Source organism: Doryrhamphus excisus, linkage group LG5 (genome assembly GCF_037039965.1).
Source record: "Doryrhamphus excisus strain RoL-2023G ecotype Guam linkage group LG5, RoL_Dexc_Guam_v1.1, whole genome shotgun sequence".
Classification (NCBI taxonomy): Eukaryota; Metazoa; Chordata; class Actinopteri; order Syngnathiformes; family Syngnathidae; genus Doryrhamphus; species Doryrhamphus excisus.
The window spans coordinates 24,367,977-24,384,996 of NC_136361.1; the positions used below are offsets into that span (position 1 = coordinate 24,367,977).

Here is a 17,020-nt window from a genome sequence, read left to right on the forward strand (position 1 = left end):
GTTGTACAATGAATGAACCAATTATTTATATTGTTGTATTATTGTGTTTTGTAGGGTTCCGTTGTTCCAGGTCCAATATCTGAAGGGGTACGGGACAGTAAAAGGCTCTCTCTGGAAACCCTTTGTGGAATGTCTCCCTCTAGCGGTTATTTGATGAACACTCAACTCAGAATGCAATAGTGAATTTGGAATTTCAATCCCGCGTGAAGTGAGCCTATAATAAGCACGTTGTTTAGCGTTTTTACTTTTAATGATCATTTTAATGTCTTGAAAGGGCTTTTTCTTACACGGACACAAACAAAACATTTTATGTGGTGTTATTTTATCCCAGAAAAAGATATCCTCGTCTCAGTCGCTCCCTGTGGGTCACAGGTGTTGCATTTATGAAAACAAGGCACTCGATTATTGTCACCTCGCTGTCGGGGGACAAACTCATCCATCCAGCACGGATTACTCTGACCAATGATTTCTGATATGAGGCTGGAGTCCTGATGGACGATTCCATTTTACGGCGCTTTGGTGGCCATTTAGTAGCTGATTGATCATTACGATCGGCCTGCAAACAGCCTGAACATGAAAATCATAAATCATAAACGTACGTGGGGAGCTGGCTGATTGTGTTATTTGCTCCCATGGCTCATTATGGTTTAACCCCAAATGGGTGACGATGAGGTGGCACAACCTGGAATCTGAAGCGGCGCTTCTACGTTGGATATGTTGATGGACCTTGTTGATGCTGAGTGCTTATTAGCCGCCATAGTTGTTGGGGCTGGCATTCATTCATTCATTCATTCATTCATTCTTTCCTTTTCTACCGCTTATCCTCACGACGGTCGCGGGGGTGCTGGAGCCTATCCCAGCTGTCCAAAAACATGTTAGCAAATTGTCCATAGGTATGAATGTGAGTGTGAATGGTTGTTTGTCTATATGTGCCCTGGGATTGGCTGGCCACCAGTCCAGGGTGGACCCCGCCTCTCCCCAAGACAGCTGGGATAGGCTCCAGCACCCCCGTGACCCTCGTGAGGATAAACATCCATGTCCCTGTGTGAAAAAGTGATCGCCCCTGAAGCTAAGTGGTTGGCCACCCTTAGCAGCAACAACTGCAATCAAGTGAACACAGTAAAATACAGTAAACACATTGTGTATATATATATACATATATATATATATATATATAGATTTCTTTTGGGGGGGGGTAGTGTGGCATGAAATGATCATCTTCCCATCTCCATTTTCTTTTAAAGAGCAATTCTTGGACTTTGTTGCTGGATATATTCATTCAGGTCAAAATAATGAAAATAAAAAAACAGCTTTAATTTTGATGAAATATGATATTTTCCAAAATAAGTTGACACTCCCAAAGAGATGCTGTCCGTCATCCCTGAGGGAAGCCACACTGACTTGGCTGGGAAGGAGGGGGAACAGACGGGAGGGATCTGGGAGGGGGGGAGTGACGGTGTCGGGGGTGTTGGTGATTGTTTCTCATATTTCAAGAGTGGTCCTGCAGACAAGACCACCACAGCAGCAGCAGACCACATGGTGCTCCGGCGTCTGGGGATCTGAGGTGTCCAAGGAGGCTGGCACTTCTCCAGACTGGCGTCCTCATCCTTGCCCTCCATCTTCCCTGCCGTTTCTCCTCCATTTTTCTTTCCTTTGCTTTCCAACTTGGACGTGTTCAGTAAATAATATGCTAACTAGTTTGCAGTAAACAGAGGAACCGAAAACCACTGGAAGTAGACTGACCACACTGTCTGGAGTTTTCACCTGGACCTTGGCTAAGGTGAGTTCCCAAATGAAAACAACGTAATATGATGTAAAAACTCTTTGCTTTTTCATTTGCAACATGAAAAAAACCTGAACTGAAGATGTGCCATCCATGTTGTTTGTTATGACATACAAATACATCCAATAATCACTATTGCTATTATTTGCTATTTGTTGAACAGTGAAGTGGAAATGTAGATGGATGCTGAATTCAAAATATTTGCTACAAATTAGAACTGCTGCTAATTGTACACACAGCATGTTCATGTGCTGACATAAAAATGATATTTCAATAAGATCAATCATGTATGGCACGTACCAAGGTGAGCAAAGTGTCCATCAACTGGTGTGAGGTGTAATGAGCGTGCAGTGAGACGCCCCCCCCATGCATGTCCTTGGCCATTACCTCCTGTTGCTGGTTGCCACCCCCCCCCTCCTTTTGCCTTTGCACGCCACGCAGGCAACAAAGTATGCTAATATGTTTTTAAAACCACGTCAGGTCCCAACAATAAGCAGCTCAAGATGTGGGCGTGTTCATCAGTGATACTTTTTGTTAACTTTCTCCCACTTCCACAACCAGTCTCATTCACCTTCTGAAAGCTGTGCCCCCCCCCCCCCCCCCCCCCATGCTGAAGGAGAGAGTCCCTATCAGCCTGATGTCATCAGTCGTAGCCCCAGAAAAAAACCTGTCCAATGCCATGGGCCCCCAAGAGGTCAGTACGCATGTATGTAGTACTTGTACATGAACTGCATTCTGAAGAGCTGAGTAACCTTAATTCATAATTGTACTCATAATCGCACATGAAGTACTAAAAATGATTGTGTGGCTTGAGAGGATCATGAAAAAAGGTCCTGAATTTGAATCATTTGACAGTCGTAGTTTTAATATTTACTTATTTCATGAAGTCATTATCGTGTCTAATTGGAACAAATATACATGTACAGTATATCCAATGTCACCCCAGCCAAGGATTCATGTGAGTGGATGTCATTGGCTTATATAACACATAAGCAGTATCATCCATTATCATATATGAGAATACATAATACAGTACATGTAATATCATATGAGAGGGGATAACCGTAGAAAGGCTTCCTCTAAAGATCTAAAGATAACGAGTTGGATCAAACATGACAGCCCATACGGTGCATATGCTTGCGACCCCCCAGGTGGAGCTGGTCCTCGTGAAGGAGCAGAATGGGGTCCAGTTCACCTCCACCACCCTTGTGGCCCCATCCGCCACCCAGACCAACCCCAGCGGTGAGGAGGAACGGGAGACCTGGGGCAAGAAAATTGACTTCCTGCTGTCCGTGATCGGATTTGCCGTGGACCTCGCCAACGTCTGGCGGTTCCCTTACCTGTGCTACAAAAATGGCGGAGGTGAGGGGGGGGGGTCAGTCCTTTCAGAACAGCTCGGGTGGAACCGAAGTGGTGGTGACACGTCTGTGATTATGTTTTTATTGAAAAGGGGAACATGAAGGTTAACGTTTCAGGTGCTCCAAGCGTCTTCTCGTGGTGTTCGATCATACGTGTAACTGAGGTGTGTCATGTGTGCGTGCCCTTGTCAGCTTCTGGTGCACACTGGTTGCTCTTGCAAATCTTTGAACCCTTCACAGAGATGAAAATAAGGATAAAAAAGCAACCCCAGCTGTTGTGAATAGATTATCCCCAACAATCACGGCCACTAATTATGGCTGTTTAACATAGAGCTCTCATTAGGTCTACACCCTGTTCTGAAGGACGCGGCATGTTGCTAAGTGTAATATCGCCGTACATGTCAGGACGTCTTTGGGTTGCGTTTGTGTTTGTGTCACTCATTGTTGCATTTTTAGGCCCGACAGAAGCGTAGCCCAGCATGTTGCATCATGGGATTGATTAGGAACTTCTTTCATGTGCGTGTTTGCTGCAGGAGCTTTCTTGGTGCCGTACCTGTTCTTCATGGTGATAGCGGGCATGCCCCTCTTTTATATGGAGCTGGCCTTGGGACAGTACAACAGAGAGGGGGCAGCGGGGGTCTGGAAAATATGTCCCATATTCAAAGGTATGACTACACACACAGATACACGTAGTGGGGGGGGGGGGTATCGGGGGGGCGGGGTAGGCTGTCATTTTAGTGCAGACCTGCCAACATGTACAAATTTATAGTACTCAACATGCACTTTGACTCGTGAATATGCTTGGATGCTCTCCATAATTGTTCTGTTTTGTGGTTGCATATGGCCTAGAAGTTAAAAAAAAAGCATATTGAAGCAAATCTTACATATTTTTTGCCTTCATTGAGCATTTTCTGAAGTGAACTATAAATAAGTAAAATACCAATATAAGGCATTCAGACGATGCATTCAAAGACGCTGTGAATGCCATGTAGTGCTCAACACTGATCACTAGGTGTCAGTAATGTTACCGACTTGATCCCTGGACCAACAGGCTTTTATTATCCAACTGCAGGCACAATAATCCCCAGTTAATGTCGCTCCGCATATCACGCCAAAACTCCACTCTGAACCCCTGACGTCACTTCCTGTCTGCCCTCCACTCTGCTCCCAGAGGGAATGCAGTTATAGAAACACAAGTCTTACTCCTTTATTCTTACATATGTACTTATTTCCCTTGAATGTCTCTTTATGATGTCTACTCTATTGTAAAGATGCTTGTAGGGCCGTTATGTCGAGATGGCTCCCATCATGTTATAAACGCTATTTGGAAGGTCGTAAGCAGGTTTCCTACGCTCCAACTGCTATGAAAATGTTCCATTCATAAATAAGGAATCCTACTTCATGGAAAGAAACCTACCACGGCTGGGTCCGGGACCAATGGAGCGCAATAAATCGAGGATTGGCGTAGACTGTGTAGGTTTGCGTGTCATGGGGTGTCAGTGCATGTGTGGGTTCTGCATCCATTGTCCGCTTAATCAATCAATGTCACCCACCTGCCCATCAGGCCATCTGCCTACCCACTACACTGTCAGCGAGTTGACTTCCCTCGGATATCGACATGTCCGTGCGGCTGCCAGCATGCCCACTTGCTTGCCCGTCCACGTCAGTCCGCCTTTTGTTCGCTCATCTGTGTCGAGCCGCGACAGGCATTGTTTATCCTCCCAGAACATCAGGTTCCGCTGGCACTCAGATGGAAGGCGAATGAAAATTAGGCTTTTAGACGCTTGTCGGAACGTCTTTTCCCGACATCGGCTGACAATTTCTACAGGTACTTTTTAAAAGGAGGCAAAGAATAGTTCCCAAGGATGTCGTTTCTTTGTGTTAAGTTGGTATTTTCTAGTAAGTCTGTCATGTGACATCAACACGCATCCTTCTGAGATGTTGTGAAAAGACCATCTGTTGCATCTCAGCACGCCACCGTCCCCCGACCTGGCGTCCAATAACCGATGTCCTTGTGCGGCTGAAGGTGTCTCGGGTTCGTGTGGCTCTTCTGTGTGTGTGAACATGTGCGGTCTGTCAGGGTCCCACAGAAGACGTTGACGTTCTAATCACACGCTTCACACACTGTCATTCTCTGCCTCTCGGGGGAGGGGGGGGGGATAACAGTAATTATTCAAACACGCACATACACATGCCAATATTGACATAATTGTTCTGATCAACAAGCTGGTTTCCTCCTGGGACCGACGCATCTGAAGGGGGGGGTGGAGGCACCCCATGACGGAATGTGGGGCTCTAGCATGAATATCACATCCACGCTAGAAAGTCATCAGTGAGCAGTGAAAGACCTAGAAAGCCCTAGAAAGGCCCAGAAAGCCCTAGAAAGGCCGAGAAAGCCCAAAAAGCCCTAGAAAGCCCCAGAAAGCCCCAGAAAGCCCTAGAAGCCCTAGAAAGCCCCAGAAAGCCCTAGAAGCCCTAGAAAGCCCCAGAAAGCCCTAGAAGCCCTAGAAGCCCTAGAAAGCCCCAGAAAGCCCTAGAAGCCCTAGAAAGCCCCAGAAAGCCCTAGAAGCCCTAGAAAGTGTAGGAGTGTTGATAAGTCCAAGGTCTTCAGATTTGGGCGGGCCGTTTGAATGTGATGATAATCTCATTTAGATGGTTGACTTCACATTGCAAACAAGTCTTCATCGTGTAAAACCTAAAACCACTTTAAAACCCCCCTAACATTTGATGTGATGACACAAGGGGGGCACCAAAGTCTTCCTGCTTGGATGCGAGTCAGCTGAGTTTGCGTCCCGCCTGGTGGTCACTGCTCTATTGTGACGCGTCCCTTCAACAGGTGTAGGATTCACAGTGATCCTCATTTCACTCTATGTTGGCTTCTACTACAACGTCATCATCTCCTGGGCGCTCTTCTACCTCTTCTCCTCCTTCACTGGCGAGCTCCCGTGGGTGCATTGCAACAACACATGGAACAGCCAGAACTGCTCCAACTGGGCCGACAACAGCAGTGACATTTACAAGACCACCCCGGCTCAAGAGTACTTCGAGTAAGTCATAGTATATATTGTATATTTATACACGTGATACTGCATGTACCAATATTTGCTGGGTGTTACTGTACAAATTAGTGGAGAACCAGGAGAAAAGCCACACATGCAAACTCCATATAGAGATGCCTGAGGGTGGACTCGAACGCCAGGCTCCCAGCAGTGGGGCCTGTGCACTAACCACCCATCCACCGTGCAGCCTTAATGCAATAGTTAATGTATATATTTTTCACAATTTGGTGACCTGCCTGCTATCATTGGACAGAGGATGAGACGCTGTGTTGTGGATGTGTTCCCATGTGTTGCCTAAATATAAAATATAATAAATATTCCAATCATAGCCATAAAGTAAGAGACGTTGTACTTGGGGACCAGGTGCTGGCCAGGTGTCTTCTATTCCTGTTTTGTTGTGATAGGTGACGCTTCCCATCCATCCCAGTCGGAATGGCGGTGTGCTATTTCCATGGAAGCACCTGCAGATAATTTGACTGCATGTGAAACACGTTATTTAGTCTCATCTGTCGGCCTTGACTGACTGCACTCACGGCATCAGTCATTTGTACTCATCTTTCTTTTGAAATCATGCATTGTAATTCAATACTCGTTTAAATATGTTAGCGTTCCCTCGCTACATCGTATGAGCGTGCACCGTGTCGTGCGTCCCTTGGAGCGATCTCATTGGTGCTCTATTGTATTTGCTACTGCTACTAGTAGAAGGCGTTGTACACGCATGTGAGAGTTGACATGTCCAGTTGGTCTCAGTAAGTGTAGCAGGCCACAACAGCGGCTAAGGGAGAACCCGCCCATGTGTTCTGTGTTCTGATTGGCTGTAGACTATTGTCATCAATCTCCTTGGTGGTTGGAAGTTTGCTAGGGCGCCATTCTGGGATACTGTAAATCAGTCTCCGGGTCATGCTATGAGAAGGATTAAAATACGACAAGAGGAGCAACATGGTTTAACAAGGATACAGAAACGCAACAGCTGAGCGGCGCTGGGAAAAGGCTTGTCATGGGACTGAATAAAGTGAGTCAATAAAGAGATTGATCATTAAAATTCAAGCGTCTTTAAACAACTAAGTGTATTTTGAGGAGCTTTTACAGCCTTTAAACGCGTATAATAATTGCAAACAAACAATATTGGCTACTTTGTGGATTTCTACAAAATTGCGGGCTATTTTGGAAGCTATCCACCGCAATAAACGAGGGAACGCTGTGCTGCGTTATCACCTCTGCTCTTCTAAGGTTAGGACATAGAGTGTGTGCCTTCTCCTTCCGTAGGCGAGGAGTCCTCCATATTCAAGACAGCAATGGCATCGACGATTTGGGTCGACCACGTTGGCAGCTGACGTCCTGTCTGGCTGTGGTCATTGTCCTGCTCTACTTCAGCCTATGGAAGGGAGTCAAGACCTCTGGCAAGGTAGACTTTACCTCCCATTTTCTTGACTTGTTATGTGTGGAACCGCTACTTCCTAAATACCTGGTACGTCGAGGTAGATGGGCGAGGTAAACACAAAGCATGCACAGACCACCACGAGGTAGTCACCCAAACTAGCTTGCATGCATGGGTGAATCTTTGTCATGCGGCCATCTGACATCCAGCCTGCACCCATTCTAATTGTGGGTCCGTGCATGCGTGTGTGTTTGCACGCTGCCTTCGGTGACCCTCTCAGGTCGTGTGGATCACAGCCACCATGCCCTATCTGGTCCTGACCGTGCTGCTGATCCGAGGAGTCACCCTGCCCGGAGCCAAAGATGGCATTAAGGCCTACCTGTCCGTAGACTTGCTGAAGCTCTGTGATGCCAAGGTAAGGACCGAGTGGACGCAGGGACATGCAGGTCTACCAGGAGGAAAAGGATTACAAATATCAACATTTTTACCATACTTGATACCGTAGCATACATTACAATACGATCAATCTAATGAATAAATATGAACTTTGACACAATAACAACACGTGTTAGTTTTCATAAGAAAAGACACCAAAATGATGGATGAGTCCCATAAACGGAATGATGTGTGTTCTAGTTACAGTAAAGACCGCAACCTAAACAACCCGTTCTTCAATTGCTGTTTCCTTTAAAGGTCTCACATCTTATTTATCTTCTTTTGCAAAGGGGATCAAGTACCCACAACTAAACACTTAGTTATGTAGAAAAAAGAGCGTAAGAAAAAGAGATATGCATTGGAGAATTAGATTAGATGGATGCTTGTCGCAGTAATTTGCAAAATTACCCCCCCGTATTCACAAGCGTCTTTCATCTATTGCCGTTGAATGAGTTTCCTGCAATTATCCCTAATAATGGCTTTTTTCCTCTCCTGTGCCTTTTGTTTGCTGCTTCACACAAGTGCGTCTGTTCTGTCGCCCCCCAGGTTTGGATCGATGCCGCCACGCAGATCTGTTTCTCGCTGGGAGTCGGGTTTGGTGTGCTAATCGCCTTTTCCAGCTACAACAAATTCAGCAACAACTGTTACAGGTAGAGACCGGCAGATGGGAAGCTGCCCGAGCGCACGCAAATGCAGCACGTGAAAACCCGCCGTGTCTTTGACCCCCCCCCCCCGCTGTGCGATGGACAGCAGGGGCCAAAATGGTGGAAATGGTCACATGCTTTAAAAAAGCATCAGCACCCTTGAGCAGGCTTTTTTTGTGGTTTTGGCTCTTTTTGCTTGTCCCATAACCGACACGTTACCATGACGATTCCTCTGTTCGTACTTTGGGAGGTCCTGCGGCAATATGTTAGCGTAGTGGAACGGGGTTAGCGTAATGACTCCACCCCAGAAGGCAAGCATCGTACTGCAAGAAACACGCATATTAGCACTAGCTAGGCTTTCTGTTAGCTAATTTCACCACGTTTAGCTAGCAAAAGTAGCCATCATCCAATGTGTAACGACAACACCAATGCGTAGTTTGTGTCACATGGTTCTGTCTGTTCACGGTCCCACACGAGGTGGGCTCGTGTTGCAACCGTTTCACCCAGTGATCTGGCCTGAAGCCGTCCCCGTGTGGATGTGACTATTTACCGATCCCACTTTGTGTTTCTCAAAGTGCCCAAAACGAGAACACCAGGAGCTTTGAGGACGGGGGCCCACGTTGTTGAGGGCCCCGCTGAGACTGCTCTACGTGAATACCAGACAGCAGTGACTCGTCCTATTGACACCATTTTTATGAATTTGAATTGTAAAACATATTTCTATCTCTGTGTCTGCTAGGTTGTGTTACTGTGGAGTTTGTGAAACGATGGATTCATCTTACAATGTTTCTCTCTTACTTTTCCATTCATTTGATTTGTTATGACTGATGCAGGGATGCCATCATCACAACTTCTATCAACTCTTTAACCAGCTTCTTCTCTGGCTTTGTGGTCTTCTCCTTCCTGGGCTATATGTCCTACAAGCACAATGTCCCCCTGGATAAGGTTGCTAGAGATGGTATGTGGCTGTGTACATTCAACCGCCTTGATTTTCACTCCTGTCAATCAACTGCATTTGCCGTGTATCCACCAGTGTGATGTAGAGATGGTTGGCAAAGCCAAGGAGGGTACAGAGGGCATGTTGGGTTGGATGGGCGAGTTTCAGGGGCGAAGTCCCCTCCAAAAGCCAATTCCGTTATTTTTACCGTAGACTGGAAAGCTTTGGGTTTGACGCCAAAAGATGGACGTGAGAAAAGAGAGCAGCAGTTCAGCTTTTAGAACATGCAAACTCCACACAGAGATGGCCGAGGGTGGACTCGAACTCAGGTCTCCTAGCTGTGAGGCCTGCGGGCTAACCACTCGCACAGCGTTTGACCTCATATTTTACCAGGATGAGTAAGTCGTTATTATGGATCGTGATGAGGAGATCAGAATGATTGTCTTTGCCAAAAGTAACTCTGTTATCGCCAGCAGCAGCGAGGACGACAACTGTCTCTTCATTTCAATGATGTACATATTGTTTTCATATTTTACTGATCCCAATAATACAATTTGTGCATGTATTATTGAAAGGGGGCTGACTCTGCCAGGCTATAACTGTTCTGGGGGGTTTTCTTCTGGGGGGTCTCTGTACAAAGTCTTATTTGACTGCTAGTCACTCACATTGCCCGATAAGTAAAAAACAGACCCGTTTATACATGGTCATATCATTACTCAGTATTGCTGACATATAGTACTAGGTGGACCGATGACATCCTCATGAAGGCCACTAGGGGGCGGTGGTCTTTTGTGACAGAGTTTTCCTTTTTGTTAAAGGGGACCTTGAGGTTGTCTGACCTACAACTTAGTTAGAATGTTGTACTCTGGAGTTAAAGCAGGCCAACGGTTGGAGCACCAGGATATGAGTTTAGTGTAGTTATGAGTTACCATGGTGATATACCGGCTTTCCACTCAACACACTTGGCTAGTAAACCCCCCAGTCTAGTCTTGACTTATTGATCCAGTACCCGTCTGGGGTCCCTTAGCTCCTGTCGGCCTACTTGAGAGAGGCCCATTTCGCTGTTCATGGTGCTGAAATCAGGCAATGCACAACATATATTCTACTATAATTTATTTATAATAATGTTACCCCTTTGAATGTTTTGTGGTATAATATTTAACATGGTAAACGCAGTACATACACATCAGTAACCTTCCTAACTGGGAACATCATTGAATGTAAACTACTTCCACTGTCATTTGATCATGCTTCCATTTCTTGTTTTTAGGGGCTGGATTAGTGTTTGTTATTTACCCAGAAGCCATTGCAACATTGCCCGGGTCATCAGTGTGGGCAGTAATCTTCTTCATCATGCTGCTGACACTGGGCATCGACAGTGCGGTGAGTACGCAGTTATACCATCTGTCAGTTGTACGAGCTGTCATTTATACGATCTGTCAATTATACCATCTGTCAGTTGTACGATCTGTCATTTATACGATCTGTCAATTATACCATCTGTCAGTTGTACGATCTGTCAATTATACCATCTGTCAGTTGTACGATCTGTCAATTATACCATCTGTCACATCAGACAGCATGGCATCATTTAGTTTCAGGTTTCTTAGAAAACGTGTATTAGAAAGTGGGGTTTGTTTGTCGTTCGAAAGCACTGTGGGCATCTGACCAATCACAGCGGAGTGGGCGTGCCCGGAGGCGGGACGTCGGTGGAAACGATGGAAATTTAAACAAACCGTTTTGTCAGGAAGCACAAATCCAAGGAAACACAGCTGGAGTAGTTGCAGATTCTGGAAGATGTAGAAAGTTTTCTGTGCATGTTATTGTGTGTAGCTGCTCTAAAGGAGTCCATATCTCAATACAAAAGGTGGAAACATGAGCATTATAGATCTCCTTTAAATTATCATTCATATTGATTTGGTTCCCATCCGTTTTGGTCCTGGAACCAATGACTGTCGCCAAGTTCACGCCAACAACCAAGAGTGTGTCCACGGGTGTAGTATACCATGAATAAGGGATGCCTCGTGGCGTCGTAAGCATTGCCAGTTTAGTTGAGCCTTGAGCGCCAATAGTCCTCCTTTGTCTTGTAGATGGGTGGGATGGAGTCTGTCATCACGGGGCTGATTGATGAGTTCAAATTCCTCCACAAGCACCGAGAACTGTTTACCCTCTTCATCGTGGTCGCCACCTTCCTCATCTCACTCTTCTGTGTCACCAATGTAAGTTGTGCACCACAAGTGAGAGGTAATGGTGTGACACGGCACGAGTAGACATATTTAAATGTGATGGATGATGCTCCTTCTCTCTGTCCCCCCAGGGCGGGATGTATGTGTTTACGCTGTTGGACCACTATGCGGCAGGGACATCCATTCTGTTTGGAGTGCTTATTGAAGCCATTGGGATTGCGTGGTTTTACGGTGAGAGAAATTGAGGGATGAAGGGGGGGGGGGGGGGGTGATTGATGTTGTCGTGGCCAGCAATGCTGATGTTGTATTAGGGTTCTGATGAGAAATGGCGGGCTGTGACTCTATGTGACCTAGTTCTATTAAGCCAAAGTGTAGGGCGACTAGAACATCAACAAACACTAATGGCTGCTGCCCCTTCAGTCCCTGGCGGGCTCAATGTGCCACCTGGTCTGAGCATCATTTGCCCATCAATGAAGATCATCGTGTTTTCGTGTTCATGTTGACGTCTTTCTTTGAGGCTGCTGTGAAGGGCTACGGCTGATTGGCTCGTTTACCTTAAATATGTCTGTCTTTCTTCGTTTATTTCAGACATGCATACAATGTTACATTAAAGTACATCACATATACACGTATACAATATACACGTTAAATATGTTAAACCTCTACTAATATTATAACAACATAACCCAACAATATCAATGATAATTCAGTTATAATAATAATATTAAGGCATGCCGTACAGTCACATACCTGACAAGTAACATACATACAACATGCATGTATACTGTATGTTACACGCTATATAATCATAGACATATACTATATATAATACTGTATACATTGCATTAAAATACAAGCAAGAGTATGTAGTACTACACAGTATGTTATAAAGTATTCAACTGCAACGCTGGCTGCAGAGCATCCGACGTGCACGGCGTTGTGCTCGTGACTCCGTGACTTCATCAGCTGGGTGTTTTGTTGTGGCGCTTGTGACGTTTGTGTTACTTAGCAGTTGCTGTCCAGCTCCTAGAGTTAAGGGCATGTGGGAAACAGGGAATTCCCATTTGTCATGAACTGCTCAGCTGGCTGTCAGCCACATTGTCAAGGCTGACAGCTGTGGTGCGTTCAAGTCATCTCCGACATCGTTATATGTCATTCACATCCGTATTGGCACACGACATACGAATACGAATGCATCCCACTGGTTGGGAATGAGCTTCATATTCTATGTCAACATGCATTGTTTATTCATTTAGTGGAGGAGTTGACGTTAGATTTAAAGGCTTGCTAGTTTTTGTGCATTTTGCCAGAGTTAATGACTGGTGTGTGATTTTAATGTCCACAGTATGTGTTGATGATTGGCTTCACCCATTTGGAAACATGGAAACAAACTGAAGGTCAAAAAACAGCAGACCTGAACTTCTATCTTGGGTTATTTTTCACATTCCCACTCGGCCTCAATATTCTACTCAATACTAATACTAACTCTCCCCCAGGCAGCGGGCGCCGTATTGCCCCACTTTGGTGGGTCTCGACCTTGGCAGGCCTGATAAATCAAGCTGGAGACCTCTGTGGGCCTTTTTTTTCTTATATGACAAGAACCTTTCCAAACCCTGCCCACTGTGGTCTTTCGTTCTGCTGTCCAGCCGAATAAAACCTTAGCAGGGAGACATACCTTCTGGGAAGGAGGGCTCCTGAGATTCGGGATTATTGCCTTTACACTATGCATTGCACAACAACACGTTCAAATGATCTTTTGCAATGTAGTAGGCTTTCTCTCAAACCGGGTAATATGAGAACAACTACTGTCATGTTATTTCGTCCTGAAATAACACCCGACTGGAACAGCTTTGGAATTGTAGAATGTCTTCCCATGCAAGCTAAAACAAAGGATTAGCTTTTAGCGAGTCGGTTTGACAGTCAAAAGTGTCTCTCTGTCCTCACGATGTTTTGTGTGCTGTGGTACCAGGAGTGGACCGTTTCAGTGACGACATCGAGGAGATGATTGGTCAAAGGCCTGGCAGATACTGGAGGCTTTGCTGGAAGTTTGTAAGCCCGTGCTTTCTCCTGGTGAGTAAATATCAAAGACTGGAAAAATAATGATGTCCTCGCAAGGGACTGTATGCGACTTGACCCAAAGGGCTTTTTCTGAAACCAGAGGATGTAAGACGCTATCATCATAGGACTGGCTTCTTGACTCCTGCACTGCCAGCCATGTTCAGAGGAGGGAGATCCAGTTTGGGGGCATTTTTGATGAATTTCAAGACAGATTATTCAACATTGGAATCACGTAAAGATACTTTAGAGAAAAGTTTATTTTTAGCCTTTTTGGCTCTTTATAAACTGGCAGTAGAACATAGACCAGTTTCAGCCAAAACACCTGATTTCCACCAAAAACCAGAGAGAACCAGCCTTTCCTGCAGAGAAGCAAATTCAATCAGAACGATGACTGACGTCCATATTTGATGTTTTAGTGACACCTCAAACATCAAACAGTTGTTTACTTCTCTGAAACAACAAAAACAACCGTACTGGAGACCAGTGACCTGGTTGACCAGGGTTCCAGTCCTATGGTGTGACTCAGCACCGTAGACCAGTGACCTGACTGACCAGGGTTCCAGTCCTATGGTGTGACTCAGTACTGGAGACCAGTGACCTGATTGATCAGGGTTCCAGTCCTATGGTGTGACTCAGTACTGGAGACCAGTGACCTGACTGACCAGGGTTCCAGTCCTATGGTGTGACTCAGCACCGTAGACCAGTGACCTGGTTGACCAGGGTTCCAGTCCTATGGTGTGACTCAGTACTGGAGACCAGTGACCTGATTGACCAGGGTTCCAGTCCTATGGTGTGACTCAGTACTGGAGACCAGTGACCTGACTGACCAGGGTTCCAGTCCTATGGCGTGACTCAGCACCGTAGACCAGTGACCTGACTGACCAGTGATAGCAGTCATATATAAATCCGTACTAAATCTGAACTAATGCTTTCTCTCTTAGTTCATGGTGGTAGTGAGCTTTGCAACGTTCAACCCCCCCAACTACGGCTTCTACATTTTCCCTCCCTGGGCGAACGCGCTGGGATGGTGTCTGGCCATCTCCTCCATGACCATGGTGCCACTTTACGCCTTCTATAAACTTTGTACCCTGCCTGGAAAGTTTTGTGATGTAAGTCGGAGCTACCACGTGGCTCTACCACGTGAAGTCTTGACATGGTCAAATGTATTTTGTCTTTTATTGACATAATTGTGACCCTTTGCTACAGAGACTGGCTTATGCCATCACCCCAGAGACAGAGCACCATTTGGTCGACAACGGGGAAGTTCGTCAGTTCAGCGTAAGTGTTTACTTCCTGTTTACCTTTTATCGTCCTCACAGATTTGCGTGTTTACGGTTTATGTAATGGCCTCGTTGTGTCTCACCCCACAGCTTCACCACTGGCTGGTTGTCTGAGCGCTAAGATAGCTTTCAAGTCAGGATGAGGAGAGGAGCGTTGGATGCTTGCACAGCAAAGGTCTGAAGAGCAAGAAGCTGCGGAGTTTAGAAGTGCCAGAAAAAAAGTTGTAAGAAATTGTAGTGTGATTTCATTTCAACTGTGCACGTGTGAAGCTGTGTAAACCCGTTCTGGTTTGACATTGCACTTGTAGTCGTGAACTTATATCATCAATAGAGCCAGTAAAGTGAGGGGGTGTCCAAAATGTGGTCGGGAGGCCGTTGGCAGTTTTGGGTTTGTATTTCAGTCACCCATTCTAAAAACTTCATTTCATAATAAAAAGGCGTTATGACCTTTTGGGGTTCAAGTCCTAATAGAAGAGAAAACAATGGCAGTATCGAATTTATTCCATCCATCCGTGTCTTCTTTTAACGACTGTTAACGACTGCGGCCATCTTTGTTTACATGTCAAGTATTAGCAGGAGCGCAAGTCTATAAACGATATGGGCCCGCTTTAGTAACGATCCAAAGGAGCTGGTTGAAATAACCATAAAAATAATTAACATGAGTCATCAATATGAAGGAGGCCAACACTAATCCCGTAATCCCGTTGGATTTGAGAATAAAGCTTTGAAAGCTTCAATAGAAATATGATCATATGATCGGAATATGGTTGTGATATGAGAGTGTGCTTACTTCAAATAACGACTGTTGAGGATCTTGTCAAGTCGCACATCGTTGTCGTCATCATCCACACTAGTCGATGTTCCGTACGAGCAGTTCAAGGTATTTCGCAGAATCAAACTGCCGCTTTGATCGCTACAGCAAAGTGCCGTGTACAGTAGTTGATCTGCACTGATGATTAACTAATTAATAACTAATTAGCCCAACGGCTGCTGTACACCAGCAAAGATTTGGCGATTGATACATATATTTCCTTGGAAGCGATGAAGCTAAATGTCATTCGGATGTAACCTTGACTGGGCCACAATATCTTCCTTTTTATTCTTAGTGTTTACATATTCTGTCGCTGACTTGACAAATGTCACATTTCAATCAATAAAGGCAATATTCTTTCATTTGACTTCATTCAAGACTGTTTCAAAGCTGCTGTTTGACCTGCATATGGTGTGTAATGTCAAGATGTAAATATACTACACATACGCTGGTATACATATTGTGTGTGTGTGTGTGTGAGGTTGTGTATTGTAGAGCCATTCTTTGTATTCTATGATCGTGCCAAGATGGACCAGCCATCCATGACATTCACAGTCCAGTAAAAGTCGTTGTTGCTGTGGAGTCGATGCATAGTGAGGATGTTGACACGTGACATTCCACACAAACGTTTGTGTGAGCAAACATAACCAAGCTCTTTGCAAATGAGTCGGCATTGTGGTGCAGTCAACGTATGGCAGGCTAGCTAGCCCTGCTATAGCCCCGCCCCCAACTGTATGCCTGTGCTGCTGTATTGTGCCTTGTGCTCTTTCACGTGTCATATAAAGTACAATTACTCCAATCAGTACTTTGCCATTGCTCCTCGTTATTTCTACTTAGCTCTCCTGGCTTTTCTACACAACACAGGAAGTCAGGTGACAGGGGGTGTTCCCCTTTCTGCCGCCTTATTCCGCCTTCATGTTCCAAGGCTTGCTCTGTACTGTTTCACAGCCTGATTGACAGCCCGGTGCCCCCCCCCCCCCCCCCCCAACCCTGCTGACCCAGGCGCTGTACGTCTAGCAACTTGGTTGGTCATCCCCTGCTGATGGCGTTGGCAGAAGAAGCTGAGGCAGCGTGATTATTGCTCAATGCTC

The 17,020-nt window shown here is 45.5% G+C and overlaps 1 protein-coding gene across 2 annotated transcripts; it reads left to right on the plus strand.

The window, feature by feature from the left end:
- Positions 1-1,468: 1,468 nt before the first annotated feature.
- On the plus strand, positions 1,469-16,664 carry slc6a3 (solute carrier family 6 member 3). 2 transcript variants are annotated; one of them, XM_078790948.1, is made up of 16 exons: positions 1,469-1,780; positions 2,400-2,477; positions 2,935-3,145; positions 3,675-3,806; positions 5,978-6,188; positions 7,467-7,605; positions 7,859-7,993; positions 8,560-8,663; positions 9,491-9,615; positions 10,865-10,977; positions 11,685-11,813; positions 11,912-12,011; positions 13,750-13,850; positions 14,780-14,947; positions 15,045-15,116; positions 15,209-16,664. In XM_078790948.1, exons 2-16 carry the CDS (start codon positions 2,421-2,423, stop codon positions 15,230-15,232), a joined length of 1,821 nt encoding a protein of 606 aa, XP_078647074.1. In that variant the 5' UTR covers positions 1,469-1,780; positions 2,400-2,420; the 3' UTR covers positions 15,233-16,664. The 2 variants fall into 2 exon arrangements, with proteins under 2 accessions (XP_078647074.1, XP_078647073.1); XM_078790947.1 differs by lacking the exon at positions 1,469-1,780 and having other exon boundaries at positions 2,386-2,477.
- The last annotated feature ends 356 nt before the right edge of the window (positions 16,665-17,020 follow it).

What these genes read in the sequence shown, in the direction of transcription:
- slc6a3 (XM_078790947.1), top strand. Translation starts at nt 2,391, where the DNA reads ATGCTGAAGGAGAGAGTCCCTATCAGCCTGATGTCATCAGTCGTAGCC. An exon ending in AATATGTCCCATATTCAAAG is followed by an intron (nt 3,807 to 5,977) that starts GTATGACTACAC and finishes TCCCTTCAACAG; the next exon opens with GTGTAGGATTCACAGTGATC. An exon ending in TGCCTGGAAAGTTTTGTGAT is followed by an intron (nt 14,948 to 15,044) that starts GTAAGTCGGAGC and finishes CCTTTGCTACAG; the next exon opens with AGACTGGCTTATGCCATCAC.